Source organism: Natator depressus, chromosome 27 (genome assembly GCF_965152275.1).
Source record: "Natator depressus isolate rNatDep1 chromosome 27, rNatDep2.hap1, whole genome shotgun sequence".
Lineage (NCBI taxonomy): Eukaryota > Metazoa > Chordata > Testudines > Cheloniidae > Natator > Natator depressus.
Window position 1 is genome coordinate 12,716,784 of NC_134260.1, and position 23,360 is coordinate 12,740,143.

The window sequence follows — 23,360 nt, forward strand, 5'->3', positions numbered from 1 at the left end:
TGCAGGCCCATGGTACTAACTATGATGGCCTCAGAATATCACACTTAGGGCATGTCTACCCTAGAAACTCCTCACTGCCAGGAGCCCGGCTGCCCCCCCAGCTCCCCACCTCCGCACTGCCAGGAGCCTGGCTGCCCATCCTGCCGCCGGGCTCCCAGTGGGAAGCAGGGAGCCGGGTGGGCGTAGCCCGGCTGGGAGCGGGGAGCCAGGCTCTGGCTGGGAGCCATGAAATTGACAAGAATGACAGCCAACAGCTGATATAAGTAACCCCCAGTGTCTACAGGGACACGGCGTTGCCATAACTACACCGACAGAAGCCTTACGTATCTCATGGAAGTGGAGTTATTCTGTCGGTGCAGCAGGGCACTTACATCAGCGGGAGCAAGGCTGTAGTGTGGACGCTGACATAATGACCTTAGGCTCGGGCCCTGCGGTCTTTTCCCTCTGCGAGCAATGACTGTGGTTAATGCAGTGACCAGAAAGCCTTCTCTTGGCAAAAAGTAATTTAGAACAAAAGCATTCGAGAGAAAACATCGTGTCTAAGTCTACCCCGAGGCTGGCTATTCCCTGGATGTGGGAGGGCCCAGCTGCTTCAGAGTCCCTCTGCGTACTCTCTCTGGCAGCCTGTCTCCATACACAGCTGTTGACAAGTGACTCCCCCTAAAAAGGACTTTAAAACTCTTTTCTCTTGCTCTCCAGGCTCCTAGCTTGGGCAAAACCAGACTTGCAGCTTCCTTGGAGACCGGCTCTTTGAAGCTAACAGCTTCAAACAGCTTTGTCTTGTGTCTGCACGCTGGGATGTTCTTATCTAGATCTAGTGCAGTGCTTTCTGTTTGCTTTTCCCACAGCTCCCTATCAAGCTGGATCATTACAGTCACACAGGAGATTTAAAAACCCACCCTCGTACTACAGTAACTATCTCGCTGACCAGTCATATCGAGCATTCACGAATGATGACACCTCACTGGTTTTTAGACGGCAGCATCACAGTACCTGCCAGGGTTAAACACAGTACTTTACGTGACTGCAGCATGGCATTTTCCTGTTGACTACAGGCAAGGGGAAACCTATTCCAGTGCAACAGGTCGCAAGTCTTTAAACCAGGTGTTGTAGCGCCACCTAACGCCTTCCTGATCGATCTTGCTCCGCTCGCAGGTCTATCCTAAATGCCCAGCACGGCCAACTTCCTCTGGTGTGACAATGCAGCTGTTCTCTCTGCCTCCTGTAGTCTACGTGCAGCAATAAAGATGCTGCGTCGGAGCTTGGCTGTCAGGGCTGTGGATACAGTGGGCAGAATAAAATCCACCTCACTCTGCCGTTCTAACAGGGGTTTTGAAAAAAGGGTCTGTGTAGTCAGTGGGTCTGATTCAGGGAGCGGCGCAGCTACGTGACTTAAACACGGGCCGCGCTTCCGTCCATGGGATGGGCAGCTAATGGCACAAAGTAACAATACCCAAGAGCCATGTGGAACGTTTAGCCCTTGGGGACCATCCATCCCCACTAGACTGACTTGTTCCACCACAGCTGGGTGCCTTGGGATTATTCCTGGGATTCTATATTAAAGGACCCTTTGTCCATATCTCTGCCTCTGCAAAAACATCTCATGTGCCCCTTTCCCCAAGGCCATGCCATCCCGATAGCATCGGTGGCACAGGCTAAGATTCTGCGGTCAAAGAAGCAAGCAGGCCAGCTTTCTGTGCTGGCAAAGTGTGCTCTGAAGCAGGAGAGCATGGACAGATTTAGTTTGGAGTGAAATTGCGCTTCGTGACCACCAGGACTCTCTTTCAGCCAGACCCTTTGGTGGCACATCCTCACGCCCCTGAAACGAGTGTGAATGTGGGGTGTGGCAGAAAGCTGGGGGAGGCAAGAGAGGTTCCTGCTCATGTTGACAGGCTCAGAGGACAAGTGTGAAACGGGGCAGGAAAAATAACCCAAACACTTCCTGCTGCTGACGCAAGAGCTCTCGTAAACCAAAGAGCAAACGTTGGCCTCTCCTACCAGGTATTGCTTATAGCAGGGGGAGTTAATTCTGTTGAATTGGGGGTGGGGGTGATTTTTAAAGGTGAAGAAGGCAGTGAGGCAGCTGGCTCCCATTTGTGCCCTTGATCATCTCCATGGGATGAATATATTGGAGGGGTCAGTCTCCTAGCTTGGGATCCTTTGGGGCTGCAAGGCAGCCAATAAGAATTGGCTCAGCTAGTAAAGCAAACCAAGCATCCCTTTAAGTGTCTAAAGGTCCCTTCCATCTTCCCTGCAGGTGATATGGTGACGAGCTCACGGATGCTGCCCCGATCGCTGGCGGATGTAGTTGTTTCGGCTGAGGATGAGCAAGCCCAGAGACTTGCAGCATGACCTGGAGCGGAGCCTCCCAGCCATTGCGTCCATGAGCACCTCCCTCTCGCAGAGCCAGGGCTTCTCCCCACGCTATTACTTCTCCCCGGAGAAGAGGAAAGCCATCTCGGATGTCAGGAGGACTTTCTGCCTCTTTGTCACCTTTGACCTGCTGTTTGTGTCTCTACTGTGGATAATTGAGCTGAATGTGAGTCTTGGGCCCTTTCTGGTGCGGGAGCAGTGAATGAATCTCTCCTGTTGATTTTGAGATGCCGTCCGCCCATTTTAACAGCCCCATTCTGAAACCCTAGGGCCAGATCCTCAGCTGATTTCCAGGGCACTGCACCACTTCACACCAGTTGAGGATCTGGCCCATAAAGCTGTTACAAAGAGAGATCCTCATCCTTTTCCTGGGCTTGGCATTGGGCACATGGTGACTGTGACAGGATCCCCGGGGTGGAGCCTGGGACTGTGGGACTGCTGTGCCCCCTGAACTCTCTCCAGCCTGGCCTGTCTCTCAGCGCCTTGCTAGTGACCAGCAGCAAACTCCTCCAGGTGCTGTGATCACTCATGTGGAGACCCAACACCCAGTTAGATTGAATGAATTCTCCCAGAGCCACTCATGAATCACACAGGGAAAGGCCCCAGCCAAGCACCCCCACCCCAAATTGGTTCACCACTTCATCGATGGAAAGTGGATATACACCAGCCTTCGCAAAACCTGAGCAGATTTGCCACACACTTCATACAAACTCACTGGTAAAGATAAACAGTACAACAAATGTATTGACTACAAAAAATTGATTTTTTTAAGTGATAGGCAAAAAGTCAGAGTCAGTTACCAAAAGAAAATAAAACATAAGCACCCAGTCTAAACTCTTAACCCTGTTAGATTGGGCAACATCTAGATTAAGCAGTTTTTTCTCACCCCACTGGATATCGCAGTTCATAGTACACAGATTTCACCCTTGAAATCTGGGCCAGTCTTCTCAGTGTCCTTGTTGCTTGCAGCATGGGTGGGGGCAGGAGAAAACAGAGCAGGCCCCTGCTTCGCCTCTGTTTTATACCCTCAGTCCCATGTGCTTGGGGAACACACAAGTCCAGGCATGTCTGGGGGGCATTGCTGAGTCTCCAGGCCAGGTTGAAAGAAAAGGAGTACTTGTGGCACCTTAGAGACTAACCAATTTATTTGAGCATAAGCTTTCGTGAGCTACAGGTCACTTCATCGGATGCATTCTGTAGCTCATGAAAGCTTATGCTCAAATAAATTGGTTAGGCTCTAAGGTGCCACAAGTCCTCCTTTTCTTTTTGCGAATACAGACTAACACGGCTGCTACTCTGAAACCTGTCATTAGGCAAGGTTGAGCAATTCCCCTGGTGTGGCCTCCTGCAGGTATTGAATTGCAGCTCCCTTGCTGGACAATGGCTGTTGATGGGTTGTTTGACACCCTGCTGGGGTGTTGGTTACTTTCCTTGCTGTTGCCTCTGGGGAGCTAATATCCTACTGATTTCTCCAACTTACAGCGTGTTTTAGTGACAACCATACAACACAATTGTCATAACTTCATAGACACTAATGAGAGTCATTTTTCTATCCATATATGTATTTCAGCAGATCAGAACCTTTCCCCCGGTACCTCACACGGCCTGCTTTATATGCAAGATCACAATTCTATATAAATGAGGAACATGGAGGTTACAGGGTGCTCCCCCAAGGTACAGAATGTCACAGTGACCTTGCTTGTGATATTAATAAGTGGTCAGAAAAGCAGCATCTCAACAGCTATAGTGCTACCATCCCAGCTGGAAAAGAGCCTGGTTTGAGATCCTGTGGATAGCTGCATTGCTCAGTCTGCGCATCGGGTCTGTTCTGACCAACCTCCTCCACTGCGTCCCCCTTAGTAAAGGGGAACTGATGAACTTTTTGCGAGCCGCTGCCTGTCTCTTGTGTTGTGGTGTTCCCTGCCCGCTGCCGGGTGAGGGGGATGTCACATTTTGCAGGGAGAGACTTCTTGCTTACACATTTGCGACTGGGCTTTGAAGCTGCATGTGCTGCTGTCCTGTCCTGTTATGGTAGGAGCAGAAAGGAGATGATCAGAGATGCATCTCCAATTCTACGTGCAGCCCTCACCGGTCTGGCCTTATTTATTATGACTGGATCCCCGAGGACATATCAGCTATTATCTTCATGTCCTGTTTACCTCGTTCAGAGTCTGCACTTAACAGTTTGTCTCAGTCTGCAGTTCAGTTCACACCACCCCCCAGAAATGACGTGAGTAGTACTGAGGGTCTGTCTAGGAACCACAGGAGCAAGGAAATTAACAGCCAGTGTTCCACTAGGGCCAATGGGTTACTATAGAAACCCCTTGTGGGACCTGTCCTCTTGTGAATTCCCTTGACCCTGTGGGATTACCCTCCTCCAGGGCTGGTGGGAGAGGAAGGAGGGGTCTCTTGAATTTTGATTTGCAACGTGACTCATGGAAATAAAGCTAGTGTCCAAGCTACCAAATTATTTTTCAGGATCCAGTTTTGCTCCCAGCTGTGTTAGCTTGTGAGTTGCCCTTAACTGAGACTAAATGATAACCTATGGGCCTTGAGCCCAGGAGCTGTATGTTTGAACAGGTTAAGATGGCTCACTTGCACTGCTGTGAAAATTACCAGGTTTGTGCAGTGACTCATGCATCTAAAACGCTCAAATGGTTCTCACTCGCTTGTTGCAATATTGACAACTCATTCAATTCTCATTAAGTGCACCAGTCACCTGCACACTTGAATTGTCCAAGCACATCCATTTCTGAGTGAAAGGAACTCCCCAAACAGTCTTTTTTGTTTGTTTGGGGCAGCAGTGTTTGTTTAAACTTTCTTTTTTTGGAAAAAAATGAAAGGAGGGCTTGTGGCACCTTAGAGACTAACACATTTATTTGCACATAAGCTGTAGTGCTCCTTTTCTTTTGCAAATACAGACTAACACGGCTGCTACTCTGAAACTTGCCATTTTTTTCCAAGAAATTTAGCCCAAAGCCCTCGTCCCTTCCCTCCTGTGGTGAGATCTCCTGTCAAATTCAATCTTGGTATGAATTTTTAAGCCGTAGCTCTGTGAAACCTGCTGAATTGCCAGCCCGGGAGACAGAACTCCTCTCACCACAGAACAGATACAGCAGCAGTGCAGAACCACTGCTCTCCTCCCATGTGCCCCAGCCCTGATCTATAGGGAACGCTTTTTGATGGCTGCCTAGTCAGTCCTTGGCCTCTCCAGCAAAAGGGTACACGTGACAGCAGCGGCTTTTATGATGCGAATGGCTGTCCGCTATGGACGAAGACCCACCAACTGGTTTCTCATAGACCATGAAACAGCTGTCAGAATGTAACAACTTCCAGTCCAGCTGGGCTGTATTCTACCCAATAGCCTGAAGGTGAAAGGCTGGTTCCAATTACCTGAACCATCCAGTCCCTCATAAGCCACAGTTCCAAGCCTCTAAAAATAGGATTTGTGGTACAAAAATCCCACTGGCAGGCCCTTAACTATGCTCTGAAGCAGAGTTATTTTGACACAATAGATGCTAGACCCTTAATAGCATTCCTGTACAGAACGAATTGGCTTCCTTTTTTCCCCTCTGCCTCAAGCCACAGCACATTTACCTGGGAGTTGACTGATCAGTGCTAACATCGTCTTCCTTCTTTTAGCCCTGGTCTACGCTACGGGGTTAGGTCGAATTTAGCCATGTTAGGTCGATTTTAAAATGAATGCATCTACGCAACCAGCCCCGTTCCGTCAACCTAAAGGGCTCTTAAAATCGACTTCTATACTCCTTCCCGGTGAGGGGAGTAGCGCTAAAATTGACCTTGCTGTGTCAAATTTGGGGTAATGCAGACGCAGTTCATCAGTATTGGCCTCTGGGAGCTATCCCAGAGTGCTCCAGTGTAACCGCTCTGTACGGCACTTTGAACGCCGATGCACCGGGAACTTTTGAATTTAATTTCCTGTTTGGTCAGCGTGGCTAGCTCAGCAGCACAGGTGACCATGCAGTCCCCCCAGAATTGCAAACGAGCTCCAGCATGGACCGAAAGGGAGACACTGGATCTGATTGCTCTATAGGGAGAAGAATCTGTGCAGGCCGAACTCCGATCAAAAAGAAATAATGCTAATATAGATATACACCAAAATCGCACAGGGCATGGTGGAGAGAGGCTACAACAGGGACACACAGCAGTGCCGCATGAAAGTTAAGGAGCTCAGGCAAGCCTGCCAAAAGACAAAGGAGGCAAACAGTCGCTGCAGATCAGAGCCCCATACATGCCGCTTCTATGATTAGCTGCATGGCATTCTAGGGGGGACCCTACCACTACCCCACCACTGTCCGTGGACACCTGCAAGGGGGAAGTCTCACGCAACAGGGAGGAGGATTTTGTGGATGAGGAAGAGGAGGAGGAGGAGAGTGTGCAGCAGGCAAGCGGTGAATCCGTTCTCCCCAGCAGCCAGGACCTTTTCATCACTCTGGAGCCAATACCCTCCCAAGGCGGGATCCCCAACCCTGAAGCCGGAGAAGGTAGCTCTGGTGAGTGCACATTTGTAACTACAGTACAGGGTTTAAAAGCAATAGTGTTTGTTTGATTTGCCCTGAAGAATTGGGATGCATTCACGGACAGTACAGCTACTGGAAAAGTCTGTTAACGTGTCTGGGGATGGAGCCGGAATCCTAGAATATTAGGGTTGGAAGGGACCTCAGGAGGTCATCTAATCCAACCCCCTGCTCAAAGCAGGACCAATCCCCAATTTTTGCCCTAAATGGCCCCCTCAAGGATTGAACTCACAACCCTGAGTTTAGCAGGCTAATGCTCAAACCACTAAGCTCTCCCTCCCCCCAATCTCCATGAAGCTCTCCTGGAGGTACTCTGAAAGCCTTAGCAGAAGGTTTCTGGGGAGGGCTGCCTTATTTCGTCCTCCATGGTAGGACACTTTACCACACCAAGTCAGTAGCAAGTAGTCTGGAATCATTGCAGCACAAAGCATGGCAGCGAATGGTCCTGGGTTTTGGTCACATTCAAGCAACATTCAGTCTATATCTTCCTGTGTTAGCCTCAGGAGAGTGATATCATTCATGGTCACCTGGCTGAAATGGGGGAATTTTCGTAAGGGAACAGTCAAAGGACCCTGTTCATGCTGGGTTGTTTGCGCTTGGCTAAAAGGGATCGTCCCAGAGAATTCCCACGCGGCAGGGGGAGGGGTGAAGGTATCATCCCAGAGAATAGCCACATGGTGGGGTGTGGGGAGGTGTGTGCTTCACATCCACCCGAAAACTGCAGCCCTTCCTTTTAAATGTGAAACCGAACCGGCATTGCTTGCTATGGGAAAGGATGGCTCTGCAGTTTGAAACCATTCCCACATGTTATGAAGGTGTAAGAAGCCAACCCCGCGTACCAAAAGGCTTACCATGGCTGCCTGGAAACCGAATTCTGTTGCCCAGCCATTTGTGATGTGACACCATATCAGCAGGCGCTCAATATAAAAGGCAAAATGCGACCTTCTACCTAAAGCACATGTGCTGTCTGCTGTGAATTGCTTGATTCACTGTGAAAGAGTCTCCCTTTTGTTCTCAGAAATGTATCATCTTAAATTTTACTCTCCCTTTTTATCCCCGCCCCTTCCCAGGTGCAAATGTTTCTATGCTCCCCATATCATCTCCGTCCCTGAGGTTATCGCAGATTAGAAGGCAAAAAAAAATGCACATGTGATGACATGTTTTCAGAGCTCATGCGTCCTCCCGCACTGATAGGACAGCTTAATGCATGGAGGCATTCAGTGGCAGAGGCCAGGAAAGCATTAAGTGAGCGTGAGGAGCAAAGGCAGGAGGCGATGCTGAGGCTAATGTGGGAGCAAACAGACATGATGAAGCATCTGTTGGAGCTGCAGGAAAGCCAACAAGAGCACAGACCCCCGCTGCATCCATTGTATAACCTCCTGCCCTCCTCCCCAAGTTCCATATCCTCCTCACCCAGATGCCCAAGAACGCGGTGGGGAGGCTCCGGGCACCCAGCCACTCCACTCCAGAGGATGGCCCAAGCAACAGAAGGCTGTCATTCAAACAGTTTTGATTTGTAGTGTGGCTACAATAAGCAATGTGGCTTTGTCCTTCCCTTCTCCCACACCCCACTCCACCCGGGCTACCTTGTCAATTATCTCACTTCTTTTTTTTAATTAATAAAGAAAGAATGCATGGTTTCAAAACAATAGTTACTTTATTTCCTTTGCCAACTGTGATCGAAGGGGGGAGGGTGGTTGGCTGGCTTACAGGGAATTAAAATCAACAAAGGGGGCAGGTTTGCAGCAAGGAGAAACACACACAACTGTCACACAATAGCCTGGCCAGTCATGAAACTGGTTTTCAAAGCCTCTCTGATACATAGCACACCTAGCTGTGCTCTTCTAATCGCCCTGGTGTCTGGCTGCTCAAAATCAGCCACCAGGTGATTTGCCTCAACCTCCCACCCCACCATAAATGTCTTCCCCTTCCTCTCACAGATATTATGGAGCACACAGCAAGCAGCAATAACAATGGGAATGTTGATTGTGCTGAGGTCTAACCTAGTCAGCAAACAGCGCCAGCGAGCTTTTAAACATCCAAAGGCTCATTCTACCACCATTCTGCACTTGCTTGGCCTATAGTTGAACTGCTTCTTACTACTGTCCAGGCTGCCTGTGTACGGCTTCATGAACCATAGGAGCAAGGGGTAGGCTGGGTCCCCAAGGATAACTATTGGCATTTCAACATCCCCAATGGTAATTTTCTGGTCTGGGAAGTAAGTCCCTTCTTGCAACTGTTTGAAGAGCCCGGAGTTCCTAAAGATGCGAGCGTCATGCACCTTTCCCAGCCATCCCACGTTGATGTTGGTGAAACGTCCTTTGTGATGCACCAGTGCTTGCAGCACCATTGAGAAGTACCCCTTGCAGTTTACGTACTAGTTGGCAAGGTGGTCCGGTGCCAAGATAGGGATATGCGTTCCATCTATCGCTCCACCCCAGTTAGGGTACCCCATTGCAGCAAAGCCATCCAGTATGACCTGCACATTTCCCAGAGTCACTACCCTTGATAGCAGAACATCAGTGATTGCGTGGGCTACTTGGATCACAGCAGTCCCCACAGTAGACTTGCCCACTCCAAACTGATTCCCGACTGACTGGTAGCAGTCAGGCATTGCAAGCTTCCACAGGGCCATTGCCACTCGCTTCTCAACTGTCAGGGCAGCTCTCATCTTGGTATTCCTGAGCTTCAGGGCAGGGGAAAGCAACTCACAAAGTTCAAGGAAAGTGGCCTTACACATGCGAAAGTTTCGCAGTCACTATGAATCATCCCATACCCGCAACACTATGCGGTCCCACCAGTCTGTGCTTGTTTGCCAGGCCCAGAATCGGTGTTCCACTGTATCAACCAGCCCCACTGCCGCTATGGTATCCCAATTGCCACAGCCCGTGCTTTCAGGAACGTCTGTGTCCATGTCCTCATCACAATCATCCTCGTGCTGGCGTCTCTTAGCCCGGTTCTGCACATTCTCCAGGATAATGTGCGAGGGGTTTACAATGCTCGCAACAGCAGCAGTGAGCTGAGCAGGCTCCATGCTTGCCAGGGTATGGCGTCTGCACGGGTAACCCAGGAAAAAAGGTGCGAAACGATTGTCTGCCGTTGCTTTCATGGAGGGAGGGGCGACTGACGACATGTACCCAAAACCACCCGCGACAATGTTTTTGCCCCATCAGGCATTGGGAGCTTAACCCAGAATTCCAATGGGCAGCAGAGACTGCGGGAACTATGGGATAGCTATCCACAGTGCACCATTCTGTAAGTCGATGCTAGCCACGGTATTGAGGACAAACTCCGCCGACTTAATGCGCTTAGTGGGGACATACGCAATCGACTGTAGAAAATCGATTTCTAAAAATCGACTTCTATAAAATCAACCTAATTTCGTAGTGTAGACCTAACCTTAGTGTACTTCTGTTAGCGTTGGAATGCCTGTTAATAGGTATCATCTGAGAACAGATCTGAAGTAGTCTTGAAGAGATCTTGTATGGAATAACTTGTAAAAGAAAAGGAATATTTATGTAGACAACACCCTGTGGAAGCATCATCAATCACACAACCTTCCGAGTTCTTTCTTCGTCAATGGTCCTTTAAGAAAATCAGTTGGTTTTTTTTTTTTTTTTTTCAATCCCATTCAGAGCACGCTTCCAATAACTGGATCCGAAAAGAAAATGTTTGTTTGAAATCCTGCAGGTCAAAGTGGCTGCTTATTCCGTGAGTGTGGGATTGCAAGGGGTCCTTGGTTAGCATCAGGAATCAAGTGGAAAGAAGACACACAAGCAGTTTTCTTAAGGAAGCTGGTTTTCGGTGACTGAGATTTTTGTTTTTAAATCAGTGGGTTTAAATCAGTGGGTGTTTTTTCAATACCTTCTAGTACCCAAGCACTTTGTTAAAGCATCTACATGCTGCTCCTGCTCTGTGTTACTTGCATGTGAAACAGACAGTGAAATGGAGGTGAAGTGAAGTGTTGCATATGTTCATGGCTAAACATTTGCTGATGAGTCCACTTACGCATTCAGCAGACAACCCTGATACCTAACTTGAGCTAACTAATGTTTAAACAGAACTGTCTGATTTTTATCCTCTTTAGTTTATCTCTGCACTCAACATCTCTCTGTTTCTGTTCTCTCTAACCCTCAGACCAACAATGGCATTCAGAAGAACTTGGAAATCGAAATCATTGAGTACCAGTTTAAAACCTCATTCTTTGATATATTTGTAAGTATGCTAAACAGCCAAAGGGAAAGACATTTCTCTCTAAGATAGAGGCAAGGTGGCTTAATGGATAGGGCACTGGACTGGAATTCAGAAGCCCTGATTTCTGTGCCTAGCTCTGCCACTGACCTGATGAGGGACCTTGGGCCATTCACCTCCCACCTCTTGTCTTGACTATTTAGCTAGTCCATGCCTGAAGATCTTACTGTGGCTTGCTCTGTCTGTGCAGCACCCTGCATGATCAGTTCGGCGTGAGTGTAACGGAAATAATAATTACTCTCTCCTTATCTGTGCCTCTTTTTTGTTTTTTAAAGGTCTTGGCTTTTTTCCGGTTTTTTGTGTTACTTCTGGGCTATGCACTCTTAAAACTGCGCCACTGGTGGGTCATCGCGGTAAGGAATCCATTTCCTGTTGTTGATGTATTGGACTTTTTCTCTCTTTAAACTGAAGCTGGCATGTAGATTTGTGTAACCATCTTCCCTTTTCCAGTTCACTACACTGGTGTCCAGTGCCTTCCTCATCGTAAAGGTCATCCTCTCGGAGGTCAGTTGCTTTCAAGGGCTCTAATGGGAGATTTTGTTTTGTCTCATGGTGTGACTTCCCCGCTTGTGTAAACTCCCTGTGGCTTTCTTTTTCTCCCCCAGCTGCTAGCCAAGGGGGCTTTTGGGTACTTACTTCCCATCGTCTCTTTCGTTATTGCCTGGCTAGAAACTTGGTTCCTGGATTTTAAAGTCTTATCTCAGGAGGCGGAAGAGGAACGATGTAAGTCACTTTCCCTTTTCACAGCTGGAGCAAACAAACTGGCCGGGGCTTTGGCAGCAGCTTGTCACCAGGTGGTGTGTGGGAACCAGGATTAGAAGTGATCTCCAGGCAGGTTGTGGAGATCAGTTGCCTCGTCTGACTTGATTATGGTCAAGGGAGACCATACCAACTACTAAAAGGACCCTTACTGTAAAGAAGACAGGTAGAACGAGAACCAGTGGCTGGAAGTTTAAAGTCGGGCCAATTCAAATTAGAAATAAGACCTCACTGTTTAACAGTGCGGGTGATTAGCCACTGGCGCAGTCTCCCAAGAGAAGAGTTGGGACCGCGTGCCCTTCTGGAAGAGATGCTTTAGCCAAACCCTTGTTGTTGGGATCAACACAGGGGAGACTGGCTGAAATTCTCCAACCTGGGCTATATAGGAGCTCATGTGCTCATCCCAAGGTCCCACTCTGACCTGTAGCTCTCCAGTTCTCGTGGCCGCGGTTGCAAAAGGAGCTTCTCCTCTCGCTCTAGTCTTCACAACCAGAAGAGTGTAGGGGGGGAAATGGCGGCGTCTAAACCAGGAAGAATTTGTCTAGTGAGACTTGATCACAAACGTATCGGTGGGCTGGGAAAAATCAGAGGATGTTTGGGTCTTGGGAGGAGGTTTTAAGATGAAAAATGAGTAAGTGTTTAATGCCTCTATTGGATTAAGAGCGTGTTCTGGATCGCTTCGAGGGAAGGCTCTTATTTAATTAGGCGCTTAATCACCTTTGGATTTGACAGGGAAAAGAGTTCATTGATCTCCATGCAGATAAAGTGCTGTGTCTGAAATGAAAAGTGAGGGAGCAGGGACTGAAAGCTCCTTCTAGGCTGGGCTGTGTCTCCCAGAGACAGCCCGGCTCCCAGTACTGAGCTGTGTTCCAAGCATTAGATAACTGGGTAGCTTAACCTGGAGGAGGAAGGACATGGATGAATGTTAGGAGTAAACTCTGGCTTCTGTATATGTTTACAATTTGTGTCTCTTGGTTCCCTAGGGTACTTGGCAGCGCAGGCCGCAGCCTCCCGCGGCCCTCTGCTCTATTCCGGAGCCCTTTCTGACGGGCAGTTCTATTCCCCTCCGGAGTCCTTCGCAGGTGACGAATGTTTTTGCCTCTTCTTGGCATGCAGTGACCTTTGTATGTGGGTTGAGTTGCTTTCTCAGCTTGTTCCGCTTGCAGGATCCCCTGGGTTTCCTTTTCCCTGTTGTTGCCTCTCAAAGTTCCTTGCTGAGCTTTCCCTAATTAGACCGACCTTTTGAGCAGTGTTACAGCACAGTGCCACGAACTCCCCTTTGCTTCCAGCGTTGGGGGAAGGTTATGTTGTGTAGCTGCTTTTGTGCCCAGCTGTGGGGTCAGAATGAGATTGTCAGGAGGTGGAAAAGTAGCCACCTACTTTGCATTTGATGCCTGACTTTCCTGTGCTATCAAAATCCATTCTCAGCTGTGTTTAAACCAAAGCTCCAGGCCTCAGGACACAGGGTTTGAAATGCACAGTCTGAGGTTGCTCTGGGAAGAGCAAAGGCCTTACCCTGGACACCCAAAGAGCTAGTGTGAACTGCACAGCTTGCTGCAGAAAAGGGTGTTAACCTGGTGGCTTTGGTACATTTTCAGAGGGGACGGCACTGGGGCTGGGGGATTGGAGCATTTCCCATTGTAACCACTCTCGCTGTTCCTATACGAGAACACACCGACTATCCTGCGTGGATCTGTGCATTTGGAGAGTGAAGTGGAAAGGGAGGGAGGGCTGACCCGATGAGGGCCCTCCCCTTCATAAAATCATACCAGCAGGATCTCTAGCATCCTCACAACTCTGCAGGATCTCTAGCGTCCTCACAACTCTGTACCTTTCTTTAGGATCGGATAATGAGTCTGATGAAGATGATGCGGGGAGGAAAGCGTTAACAGCCCAGGTAAATGGAGGAGCGGTGATCTTGCCATTTTAGAGACCCACTTTTGCCCCTGTTGGTTCTGAGCATCTCTCAATGTCTGGTTCTGATGGCTGCCCAATGCATGTTGACATGAGGGTCTGTAATTAGCTAATTACTCCAGCACGTACCCATCAAGGTGCTGAATAAATCGAGGGGTTAAAGATCCTGTCCCCTTTCTTCTTCTCCTCTCAGTACCGAAGGTCACAAAATGTTATTTGCTGCCAAGAAACATGGGCAAATCATTCCCTTAGCTGAGCGATGTTGCTCAGGTGCTCTGGGAAAAACAGGTCTGACTCAGTATCTAGTCACCCCTCATTACTGGGAATCATTCGTCTCGTGTGCAGCATCAGTTACTTTCCCCTTCACCCCCCTCCTGTAGTTGGCTTTTAAAGGCGTCTGTGGCCCTGACAGCAGCTTGTCTCCTTCCTGCTCCCTCCAGTTTCCTTGGTTCTTACTGGTTACCTTTGCTGAAGGAGGAAGGGGGTGTTGACTCCACTATCCTGTCAAATTCCAGCGTGGGTAACAGCCTTCTCCCTCCCAAACATCCCATCGGCGTTTCACTTGGACACAGGATTCTTCACGTTGTTTCCAAAACAGTGGGGTAGCTAAGCAGTTGCTGTTTCACCCCAGAGGTGGCTGCAGCTCCGTGGGAGGAGAAGTGATCTCATTGTGGCCTGTACCATTTCATCTGGCAAAAATGGTGGGGACTCTCTCAGGAGGAAAGGTATCACAACTGTGGAGAGACACAGCTAGTGTGTCAATGACACACCTAGGGCTAGAATTCTGGCCTGCCAGGTGCAACACGCTTGCCTCTGCCACCCAAGTGGAAGGAGGATATCTGTAGCAGCTGCAGTAGTGGAAAGTCCCTTCCTCTTTTGTCCAGCCACGAGGAGGCAAAATCACTCATTCGCACGCTCAGGATCATTAGTAAAGGGAGCAGTAAATAGATCGCGTTTTCTCCTAGGAGAAGGAATATGTCCAGCAAGGCAAAGAAGCAATGGAGGTTGTGGATCAAATCCTAGCCCAGGAGGAAAACTGGAAATTCGAAAAAAACAATGCAAGTATTTCCCTTCTTTGCCTGCAGAAAGCATGGAGGGGTTAGCACAGACTGCAGGACGGCGGGGCTTTCCGAACCTGGTTACGCCATGAAAAATTAACCAGCGTTACAATGACATGATTGAATTAGGAATCTTATTCCAGTTCAGTTAAATGTAAATCGCCTCTTATTTAATTAGACGTTCAATTACCTTCCTGTTTGACAGGAGAGGGAACCCATCAGTCTTTCCCCCCACCACCCCAGCCACAGGCGGGCGGAGGAGTGTGGTTAGCCTTTAATTGCAGTTATGGTGTGGAACTGCAGATGACTGAGTGGGAAAGGATCAAAGGCATTTGTTGGTAAAATAAGGGAGTGAGTGGTGCCATCTTGAAAACCACCATGCCCAGCATTAAGGGAGCTGTCACATGCAATAGACTCCTCCCCTTTGCTACGCATCCAGCTACAGATTCATCCCATTTCTGTGTCTTGTCACGTGTATGCCACAGCGTGTTGCATTCTGTCTGCAGCCATCTGTACATGTGGATTTTTGGAAGTGTGTTAAAATTCAGCTGGAGACAGCCTTCACTTCCTGTCCTAAACTTGCTGCGGACTGTTGATCTGTACTTTTAAAAGGTCCCGCCATGGAGGGGGTTGCGTTTCAGGGCTGACTCTAGCGATGGCAGTGGGACTGCCTGTTGTGCAGCCTGGCTCGTGACACAAGTCTCAAATGTGCTTGGAGATCCTGGGGTGCAAGGTGCGACCGGCGTGTAAAGGACTGTGCATGTGAAGTGTGACTTGACTCTCTCTTGCTCAGGAGTTTGGCGATGTTGTTTACACCATTGAAATTCCTTTCCACGGCAAGACCTTTATTTTAAAGGTAAGGACCTCTGGCCTCTACCTCCTTGCTTGGTAAATTGCAGCTTTGTTGTAGGGGCATAATCCCCAGGCAGTAACTCTGCTTAATGCCCAGCACAGCTGGTCCCTCATGCTCTTCTGTGGCTCCAGCAATACGGGTCAAACTGCAATGCATGTGGCATTGTAAAGCCCGTTCTACTTGTTTTTGGGACTTTCTGTAATACAACTCTGCTGCATTCTTACACTGAGCTCTGTCCTACAGCCGGATAACGCCCGGGCTTGCCATCTAAAACTAGATTGATCCAACTCCCCACAAATACGCTGGGGTCCAATGGCAGAAAGCTGGACCAGGTGACGAAAGAATCCTGTTCCAACCGCAGCTTCCAGGACTACAATAAGATAGCAACTGCCCGTCCACCAAGATCAGGGTTGATCCCACTTCAGATGCAATCTGGCATTAACAGATGTTGTTAGGAAGTGACTCACTGTAGTGGTTTGGCTATAAACAATCTCTTAGTGAAGGCCTATTGCCGTGGTGACTTTTCTTTGTGTCGGTACGTATGTTGCCAGAACTGCCCATGAAAAGACTCTAATGAACGGAGAACTGGGTGACCCCATGTTACTGCATTATCCCTCTGCCTCTAAAGACCCACACGAGACTGCAGATAAATGCGAGTGTTTCATTTTTGCTGACGCTCTTAGTAGCCTTCCATGAACCTCCTGAAACAGCTGCCCTCTTCAGTATAAGCGGTAGACGCCAGAGTAGCCCAGGGGTGGAATAGCTGGCATTGTTCTGTTCAGGATGGAGGTACGCTATTCCTGTCTGCACTGTCTGGCTGCAGCCAGTTCTTCTGCTATCGCTTCTCATGAGCACTTGTTTCACTCAATTGGTTGTCCCTTGTGATCTTTATCTTGTGCTGTTGAATACACGCCCCAGGGAAGGCAGCTGGGGCAAACTGAACTGTCTAGTCCTTTTCTCAGGCCTTCATGCAGTGTTCTGCTGAAACAGTCTACCAGGAGGTGATTCTCCAACCTGAGAGGATGATCCTGTGGAATAAAACCGTGGCAGCTTGCCAGGTAAGTGCTTTGTGAAGGTGGCATTTTAATAACCCTCTGGAGTTGGAACTTCGCAGCACAGAACCTACTGCATGCCGTGTCTGGCCCTGCAGGAGCTGGAGGCTTGGCTGCATTTGAAATACCAATGCATTGCTCATCCAGGCAGTCTGAACGTTCTGAAGTAGCTAGTTGCACCAAAAGTCTGTCTGTACGAAAGCCCTGGGGAATGGGCCGAGGCACAGAGCCAAGGTCATTCTCGCTGCCCTGGCTTGGAGGAGCTTACTCACCCTAGGCAGTTGCTGTGTCCAGGATGCAAAGGAAATGCCTGCTCGCTATACAGAAGGGCAGAGCAGACCATTCTCAACACCAGAAGGTAAACGTGGTCATGCTAATGCTGGACTCTCCAAGGCTTGTATTTGTCAGATCTGCCGCTAAAGGCTCTTCACTTGTTTTGGATCCATGGGCAATTTTGCGGGAGGCTCCTTATTCCTAGCTGTTGGCATGTACAGATCCACAGGCAGGTGAGAGGAAACATCTCTTATTCTGTCCTTCTTTCACTCAGATCTTACAGCGGGTTGAAGATAACACCATTGTCTCGTACGACGTTGCAGCAGGGGCTGCAGGTGGTGTAGTGTCACCCAGGTGAGTTTATTCCGCTCCGGAGCCTAGTCCACCAAGCACCTAGAACACATCAAGGAGATTTTGTGTGAGGGAGCTCCAGGCCAGCCATCTTACTCATGAAACATACCATGGGTCCAAGAGGGGTGGGTAACATGGGTAGTATGTAGTGTAATGACTTGCCCAAGGTCCTGTGCCAAAATCGATAGCCAAGCCAGGATGAGAACCAGGAGTCTTGGCTCCAAGCCTCTGTGCGAGTCACTGAATACCTGGTCTGTCCCATTAATAACCATAAATGTACATAGTGTCTCCATGTTAAAATATTTTTGCCACACCTTTTCCATAGGACGTAGATTGAATGTTGGACCTTCCATGTCTGTGCTGTCCTAAAGCTCCCATGCAGACCCCACAGCAGTTGATTTCCCCTTTATTTACGTAGGGACTTTGTAAACGTGCGTCGCATTGAAAGAAGACGAGACCGCTATATTTCGTCAGGGATGTCAACCACTCACGGTTTGAAGCCTCCGCTGTCCAAATACGTCAGGTACGAATTTGGGTTTTGGCTTGGGGAAATGTCTGATTTTTCTTGTAGCGCACACTGCTGTATAATATTAGACGTTCAGTGCAGACAGACGCTTGAGTTTAAAAAAAGGGTGGGGGGGGGCGTTTCTTGTTGCTGTTTAAAGGAAACTGCCACTTTACAAAACCTCTGGCAGCTTGTCTGTCTGCGGAACTGTATTCTACTTCCTGTGTTCCTCTTCCTTTGTTTAAAGAACAATTGGTATGGAATCAGCGTGTTGCTTAGGAGGTCAGCAGCAGCTCGGGTTGAGGCAGTGGGGGCAGGGTAGGGGAGACAACAGATCAAAAACCCTGACTGACTCCACATCCCATCACTGTGGAATTAGCTCTTGCTCAGGGACAGTTGCAACTTCAAAGGGGGAATAAGCAGCTGAACTCATCATGTGTGTTGTTTGTTATGTGTGTGCCCTTTTGTTCTCTCATGCCTGGCTGTAGTTTTAATAAAGGCCTAGGGCACAGAGAGACGGAGCAGGAGGTGTGAACAGAGTGCCCTTCAATAGCACTCTCTCAAAGCACTCGCCAAGGTCTCTGGCATTTCTCTACTCCAAACTACAGTGGCCGGCTGCCTTGTGATGCATTAATCGGGGGGTCTGAATCTCTTCCAACAAGGCCTCTTTGTTACAGTCAGGCTGTGCTGCAGGTGGCTAGTGACCAGCTCAGCTGCTTCTCTTACTGACTTTGTTTTTCAGAGTAATCTGATTAAAGTAATTGACATTTAACTCACAGGCTTAGTAACTGCCTCAGTCTATTTAGGTGCTGGGGCTTTTCAGGCCTTGAGAATCCTTTTAAGGCCATATCCAGCAGAAATATACCTAGTGTCACAAAGCAGGGACGTGGTAACACGTGTCTCCTTTTAAACATATCTGGATGGATGGGGCCTTTCGCCTCTTAGTCACAAATCTGGCGTGTATCAGTAGGGATCTGTCGGTATCTGCCCCTACTAAGCAGACCAAGAGTTGTGAAGAGGAAGCTGCCCATGCAGTACCTGCCCTGACCATAAAGGGTTTCATTCGCCACAGCTCTCTTTTCACCAGCACCTGCGTTCAAACTGGGTTTGCCTTTCAATATCCAGCAAAGGTAGCACTGGTGAGACGGGCCCCACCGGCAGTCTCCGGAGCAGTGGTTCTCAACCTGCAGCTGTAGCCCATGGGACATCCTCACTGCCATCCAGTGGAGACCTGCATATGGGGCCCACAATGATAAACAGGTTGAGAACCACTGCCCTGGAGGCTGAAGGCGCCCCCAGCCGGTATAGAGAGGAGCCTTCTCGGCCCATCCATGTCTGTCTCTCTGCTGGTGCCAGTGGAGATAGCAGGGCATGTTGTGATGTGGAAATGCCTACTAGGCCCCCCCCCCCCCCCCCCGAAGTCCCTTCACACAGGCCACTGGACCTCGCTTAACTCTTCCAGTGGGAAATAAAAGCTGAAGGTGCAGGATGAGCAGGAATCTCCACATGGCAGCTGAAGATGCGGCATTCTCTCTGGCAGCAGAGCTAGCGAGCTCCTGCCCGGTTTGTTCCTGGTTAGGTTTGCCCAAGGCCTGCTCCAGCTCTGACCTCCTGCCTCTCGGCGCACCCAAGCGCAGTGACGGATCATTCGAACGTGCCGCTGGCTTTGTGCTGCATGGGCGCATTCGGGATTCCGGCTGCCTGCGTGTGTATCCGCCCAGTAGCGTACGCGTGTGTGACATGGAGTCTGCAGAGCCTCACGCTGTGCTGTTCCTTTTCCCAGGGGCGAGAACGGGCCAGGAGGCTTCATTGTGCTGAAATGTGCCAGCAATCCCAAAGTGTGCACCTTCCTCTGGATCCTCAACACGGACCTCAAGGTAAAGTGGGTTCCACGTCGGCGTGTGCCTCACACCCAGCACAGCCGGGGCTCCCCAGAGCACAAGCTGGAGAATCTGGCTAGCGGCTCTGCCAGTATTCGCAAGCAGTGAGATCTTGTCTTGCCATCCCAAAGCTTGCCCGCCCTGGTGTCCGTTGCTGCCAATAACCTGTAATAGAAACTGCCTCCCCTTGCATGGAGCAAGGCGCCTTGAACACGTCGAGGGACTCCGAGCTGGAGTTATTGGCTACACTGCTGTGTTTGGTCCCTGCTGTCTGCTCGGGCAAGGGCAGCATACAAAAGAGCTGCCAGCTGGGGTCAGGTGCCAGGGGCTGGTGGGAGGTGAGAAGAGATCCGGCCTGCTGAGCACTCACATTGTTGACGGGGTAACCCCCTGCTGCAGCAGGGAAGCACAAAGTCCTCATTCATCGGAGCGCTTGGCCTGCGCCATCTCCCTCCGCCCCCTCCAGGAGAAGTCGGTCGGCTATTCTGTTGCTCGTCACATGACTGAAAAGCACTTGCAAAATCAACCGTCCTGCTAGGGAATCAAACTGGGGGATAGAGCCGAGAGCAGCAGAAACCAGCTGCGCCTCTCACTCGGGCTGTTGGGCCAGAGCTTTGTGTCTGGGTTTCCTTTATGGGAACTGGCTCTGAAGAAATCAGCTGTTTGCGATGGGGAGTGAAAACCTGCCCAGTTCTGTGAGACAGGCCCTCAGCCACTGCTCTCTGCTGACTGTGAGGAAGGAACTTCTGTAGCAGCCAAGCTATTCATAATTGTCCATTATACAGCTCTCACCTAACCCCGAGGCATCTGGGGCTAGCCACTGTCTGAGACTGGCTACCAAGCTAGGTGGACCCACTGGTCCAGCCCTCCTGGCATATCCTGTGTCCCTGAAGAAATGCCTGTAAAGAACGGCCTTTAGTGTTGTTCTTTTTGACCAACGTCTAATGCAACAGGGTCCTGGTCAATGACAGGCTACCGGGGTGGTACGGCAGTGCAAATACTTCATAGTACCCTGCAGAACGGCCGCCCACCAAACACCCTCTCGGCCCCTTCCATGCAGTCCCCATGGGGGCAGGCTGGCAAAATCGGCCTTGCCGCATGCCCTCAAAGTTACAAGAGCTGGGCCTTGGTGGGGATCCACGCAGGATCCTGTGGTGAATTATTACTACTATTGATGATCTGTTTTGCAGTAGCGTCTAGGAGCCACGGTCACGGACCAGCACCCCACTGCGCAAGGCATTGCACAAACACAGGAGACAGGCTGCCCCTGCCTCCCCTTCCACCCACAGCCCCCTGCCATTGGGTGAGGACTGGCTTGAATGCCACTGCCACTGGCTCCGGCAGCAGTATGGCACAGGGCAGCTGAGGACCCAAACCATGCGGGGTTTTTTATAGACATCAAAACACTTGAAGTTACACCCAAAAGCAGCTCGAAGCAGTTGGGAACTGTCACTGCTCTTTGCTGTGATTCTCGCTAATCCGCCAGTCAGGGCCCGTCCTGTTACCGCACTGATGCGGTCATTTAAAAAAAGCTCTGAGATGCTCTGGTTAATACTCAGTGAAACCCATCTCGAGCAGCCACAGAGACCTGTGCTGGAAACATGGTGGTGGCTTCGAGCGGGACAAAACGAGCAGTGCCTCCGAGAGACGATCCGGAGCGCGGCTTTCCCCAGGATTCAGATGCAGGATAGGAACTATGTACAATCTTAGCCAGCAAAATAAACCCCTGTGTTCCCGGTTTGTTGTTTCTCTGTAGGGTCGGCTTCCCCGTTACCTGATCCATCAAAGCCTGGCAGCTACCATGTTCGAGTTTGCATTCCACCTGCGGCAGCGGGTCAGCGAGGTGTCGGGCAGGCCCTGAGCAGCAGCGCGTGACCCTCCACGGGACATCCCTTTGCCCTCTCTCCTTAACACAGAGTGGGGAACAACTTCCAAGAAGCCGGAGCAAGCCTGCCACGGAGCCGCCTGCGCTTGGAATGCAGACCTCTTCCCTCCCTGCAGGAAGGGCTGCGCCAGACCATGTACCAGGGAGGTGGCTATCACTGCAACAATGCTAACTGGAGCAACCTTTGCGGGAATGCAGAAAGCGGGGTGGATGCCTTGAGAGGCCCGAGGGCTGCCTCGGTCCTTCCCCACTCCCGCAGATCCCTTTCTCTTCACCCCTCCAATCAAGGATCAAACTAACTGAGCAGCTCTGGGAATCAATGGAGATTTTTGTGATTTAAACATGTGCCAAACCCCTTTATTGATCACTTTGTTTTCCCTCGCCATACCCAGCGGAGGTGGCCGTTTCTGGCTGGATAAGCCCACCACTGCCCCAATTTGTCTCCTGTCCTTTTTTAAAAAATTTCTGATAATGGTGTGTGACTTTCATCGGTCTGGAGCTCCTGTATTTACCTAAATGCCTTGTGGAGGAGAGGGAAGGGCAGGGCCAGGCATCCCTGTTCATTTTGCTGCTGGAGAATGGTTAAAGTGGGAAATGGAGGAACTCTCGCCACCAGGTGCATGTGACAGCCTTTGCTTCTGATCTGCTGACAGGCATTGCTTTACATGGCATGACTGGTAGCTCGCACCCTGTGGGCACTTGGCTACCCCTTGTCATTCCTCAGCTGCCAGGGAGCACACTGATAAGGGTATCGCCAGGCAGTGGCGGATTAGTTTAGGCACGTGTGGTCCACAAAAGGCTGTGAAATATACCCAGGGCAGAGTCTCTGCAAGTCTAGAATAGCCCTGCAGCCCCAGCTGTGGGCATATCTGGGTCTCTGATGTGACTGGGCCCAGGGAAGGGCACCCACAAGCAACCCGCCCTGGTAAAAAAAACTATTCAAATAACCACTTCCCCATTTCTTAGTTGGCACCAGCTCGCGAAGATCTTTCCCTGTTGAGAATTCGTGTCCACCACAAGCTCTGGCGAAGGGCCTCCAAGCAGCGGAGCCTTGCCAGGCTTGTTCCATTGCCATAGTTCACTGACGTAGCAGCCGTGGCGTCTGTGGGCGGGATGCTGGGGAGGAAACGGTTTAAACTCGGAGAAGGATTCCCTGATTCTAGGAAACCTTTCAGTCCGGGAACGAGCGACCTTGGCAAGTCCCTTTTGGCTGCGTAGGGCAGTCAAAGGAAGGCGATGGCTACTGGCCTCTGAGGCTGTGACCCCATTTTCATAACGAAGTGCATTAGTCTCCTGCTCTGGGGATAGACTAATACTTATGAGAGGGGAGTGCAGGTGAGGGGGGATGATACAGCCTTGGGGAGGTGGGAGGGGGAAAGAAGAAATACTAACCTCTGCTTGTTCACTAGTTTCGGCGGGGCCTGTAAAACCAATCTCCATCCTGTTCGTTCAGCTTCTTTAAATCTGAAAACACCGTTAACTCGCTCCCCTAACCCCGATTCCCCCGCGCCGTGCACGCCAGGACGTGAGGCTTTTGAGCGATTGCCTCGGCGTGAAGCATCTTTTGGGGACCTTGTGCACCCCCCCGGGGACTGTGCAGCGAGTTCCAGGGGGTTTGTGGTTCTTCCACGGTGGGGCGGGGGCTCCTCTTGAGCCTGGTTAGAAAGC

General features: G+C 50.1%; 1 protein-coding gene across 5 annotated transcripts in view; it reads left to right on the top strand.

The window, feature by feature from the left end:
* STARD3 (StAR related lipid transfer domain containing 3) overlaps positions 1-23,051 on the top strand; it is a 36,710-nt gene extending 13,659 nt beyond the window's left edge. For 2 of the 5 annotated variants that reach the window (XM_074940949.1, XM_074940950.1), the window contains 14 exons: positions 2,258-2,539; positions 11,049-11,126; positions 11,438-11,515; positions 11,613-11,666; positions 11,768-11,885; positions 12,905-13,003; positions 13,763-13,818; positions 14,801-14,893; positions 15,687-15,749; positions 16,709-16,804; positions 17,346-17,425; positions 17,841-17,945; positions 19,711-19,804; positions 21,564-23,051. In XM_074940949.1, the coding sequence (XP_074797050.1) occupies positions 2,324-2,539; positions 11,049-11,126; positions 11,438-11,515; positions 11,613-11,666; positions 11,768-11,885; positions 12,905-13,003; positions 13,763-13,818; positions 14,801-14,893; positions 15,687-15,749; positions 16,709-16,804; positions 17,346-17,425; positions 17,841-17,945; positions 19,711-19,804; positions 21,564-21,668 (1,335 nt within the window). In that variant the 5' untranslated portion in view covers positions 2,258-2,323 and the 3' untranslated portion in view covers positions 21,669-23,051. Of the gene's footprint in view, positions 1-2,257; positions 2,540-4,096; positions 4,604-6,427; positions 6,888-11,048; positions 11,127-11,437; positions 11,516-11,612; positions 11,667-11,767; positions 11,886-12,904; positions 13,004-13,762; positions 13,819-14,800; positions 14,894-15,686; positions 15,750-16,708; positions 16,805-17,345; positions 17,426-17,840; positions 17,946-19,710; positions 19,805-21,563 lie in introns of those variants that run through there. The other 3 variants (XM_074940952.1, XM_074940951.1, XM_074940953.1) reach the window with 3 other exon arrangements.
* The last annotated feature ends 309 nt before the right edge of the window (positions 23,052-23,360 follow it).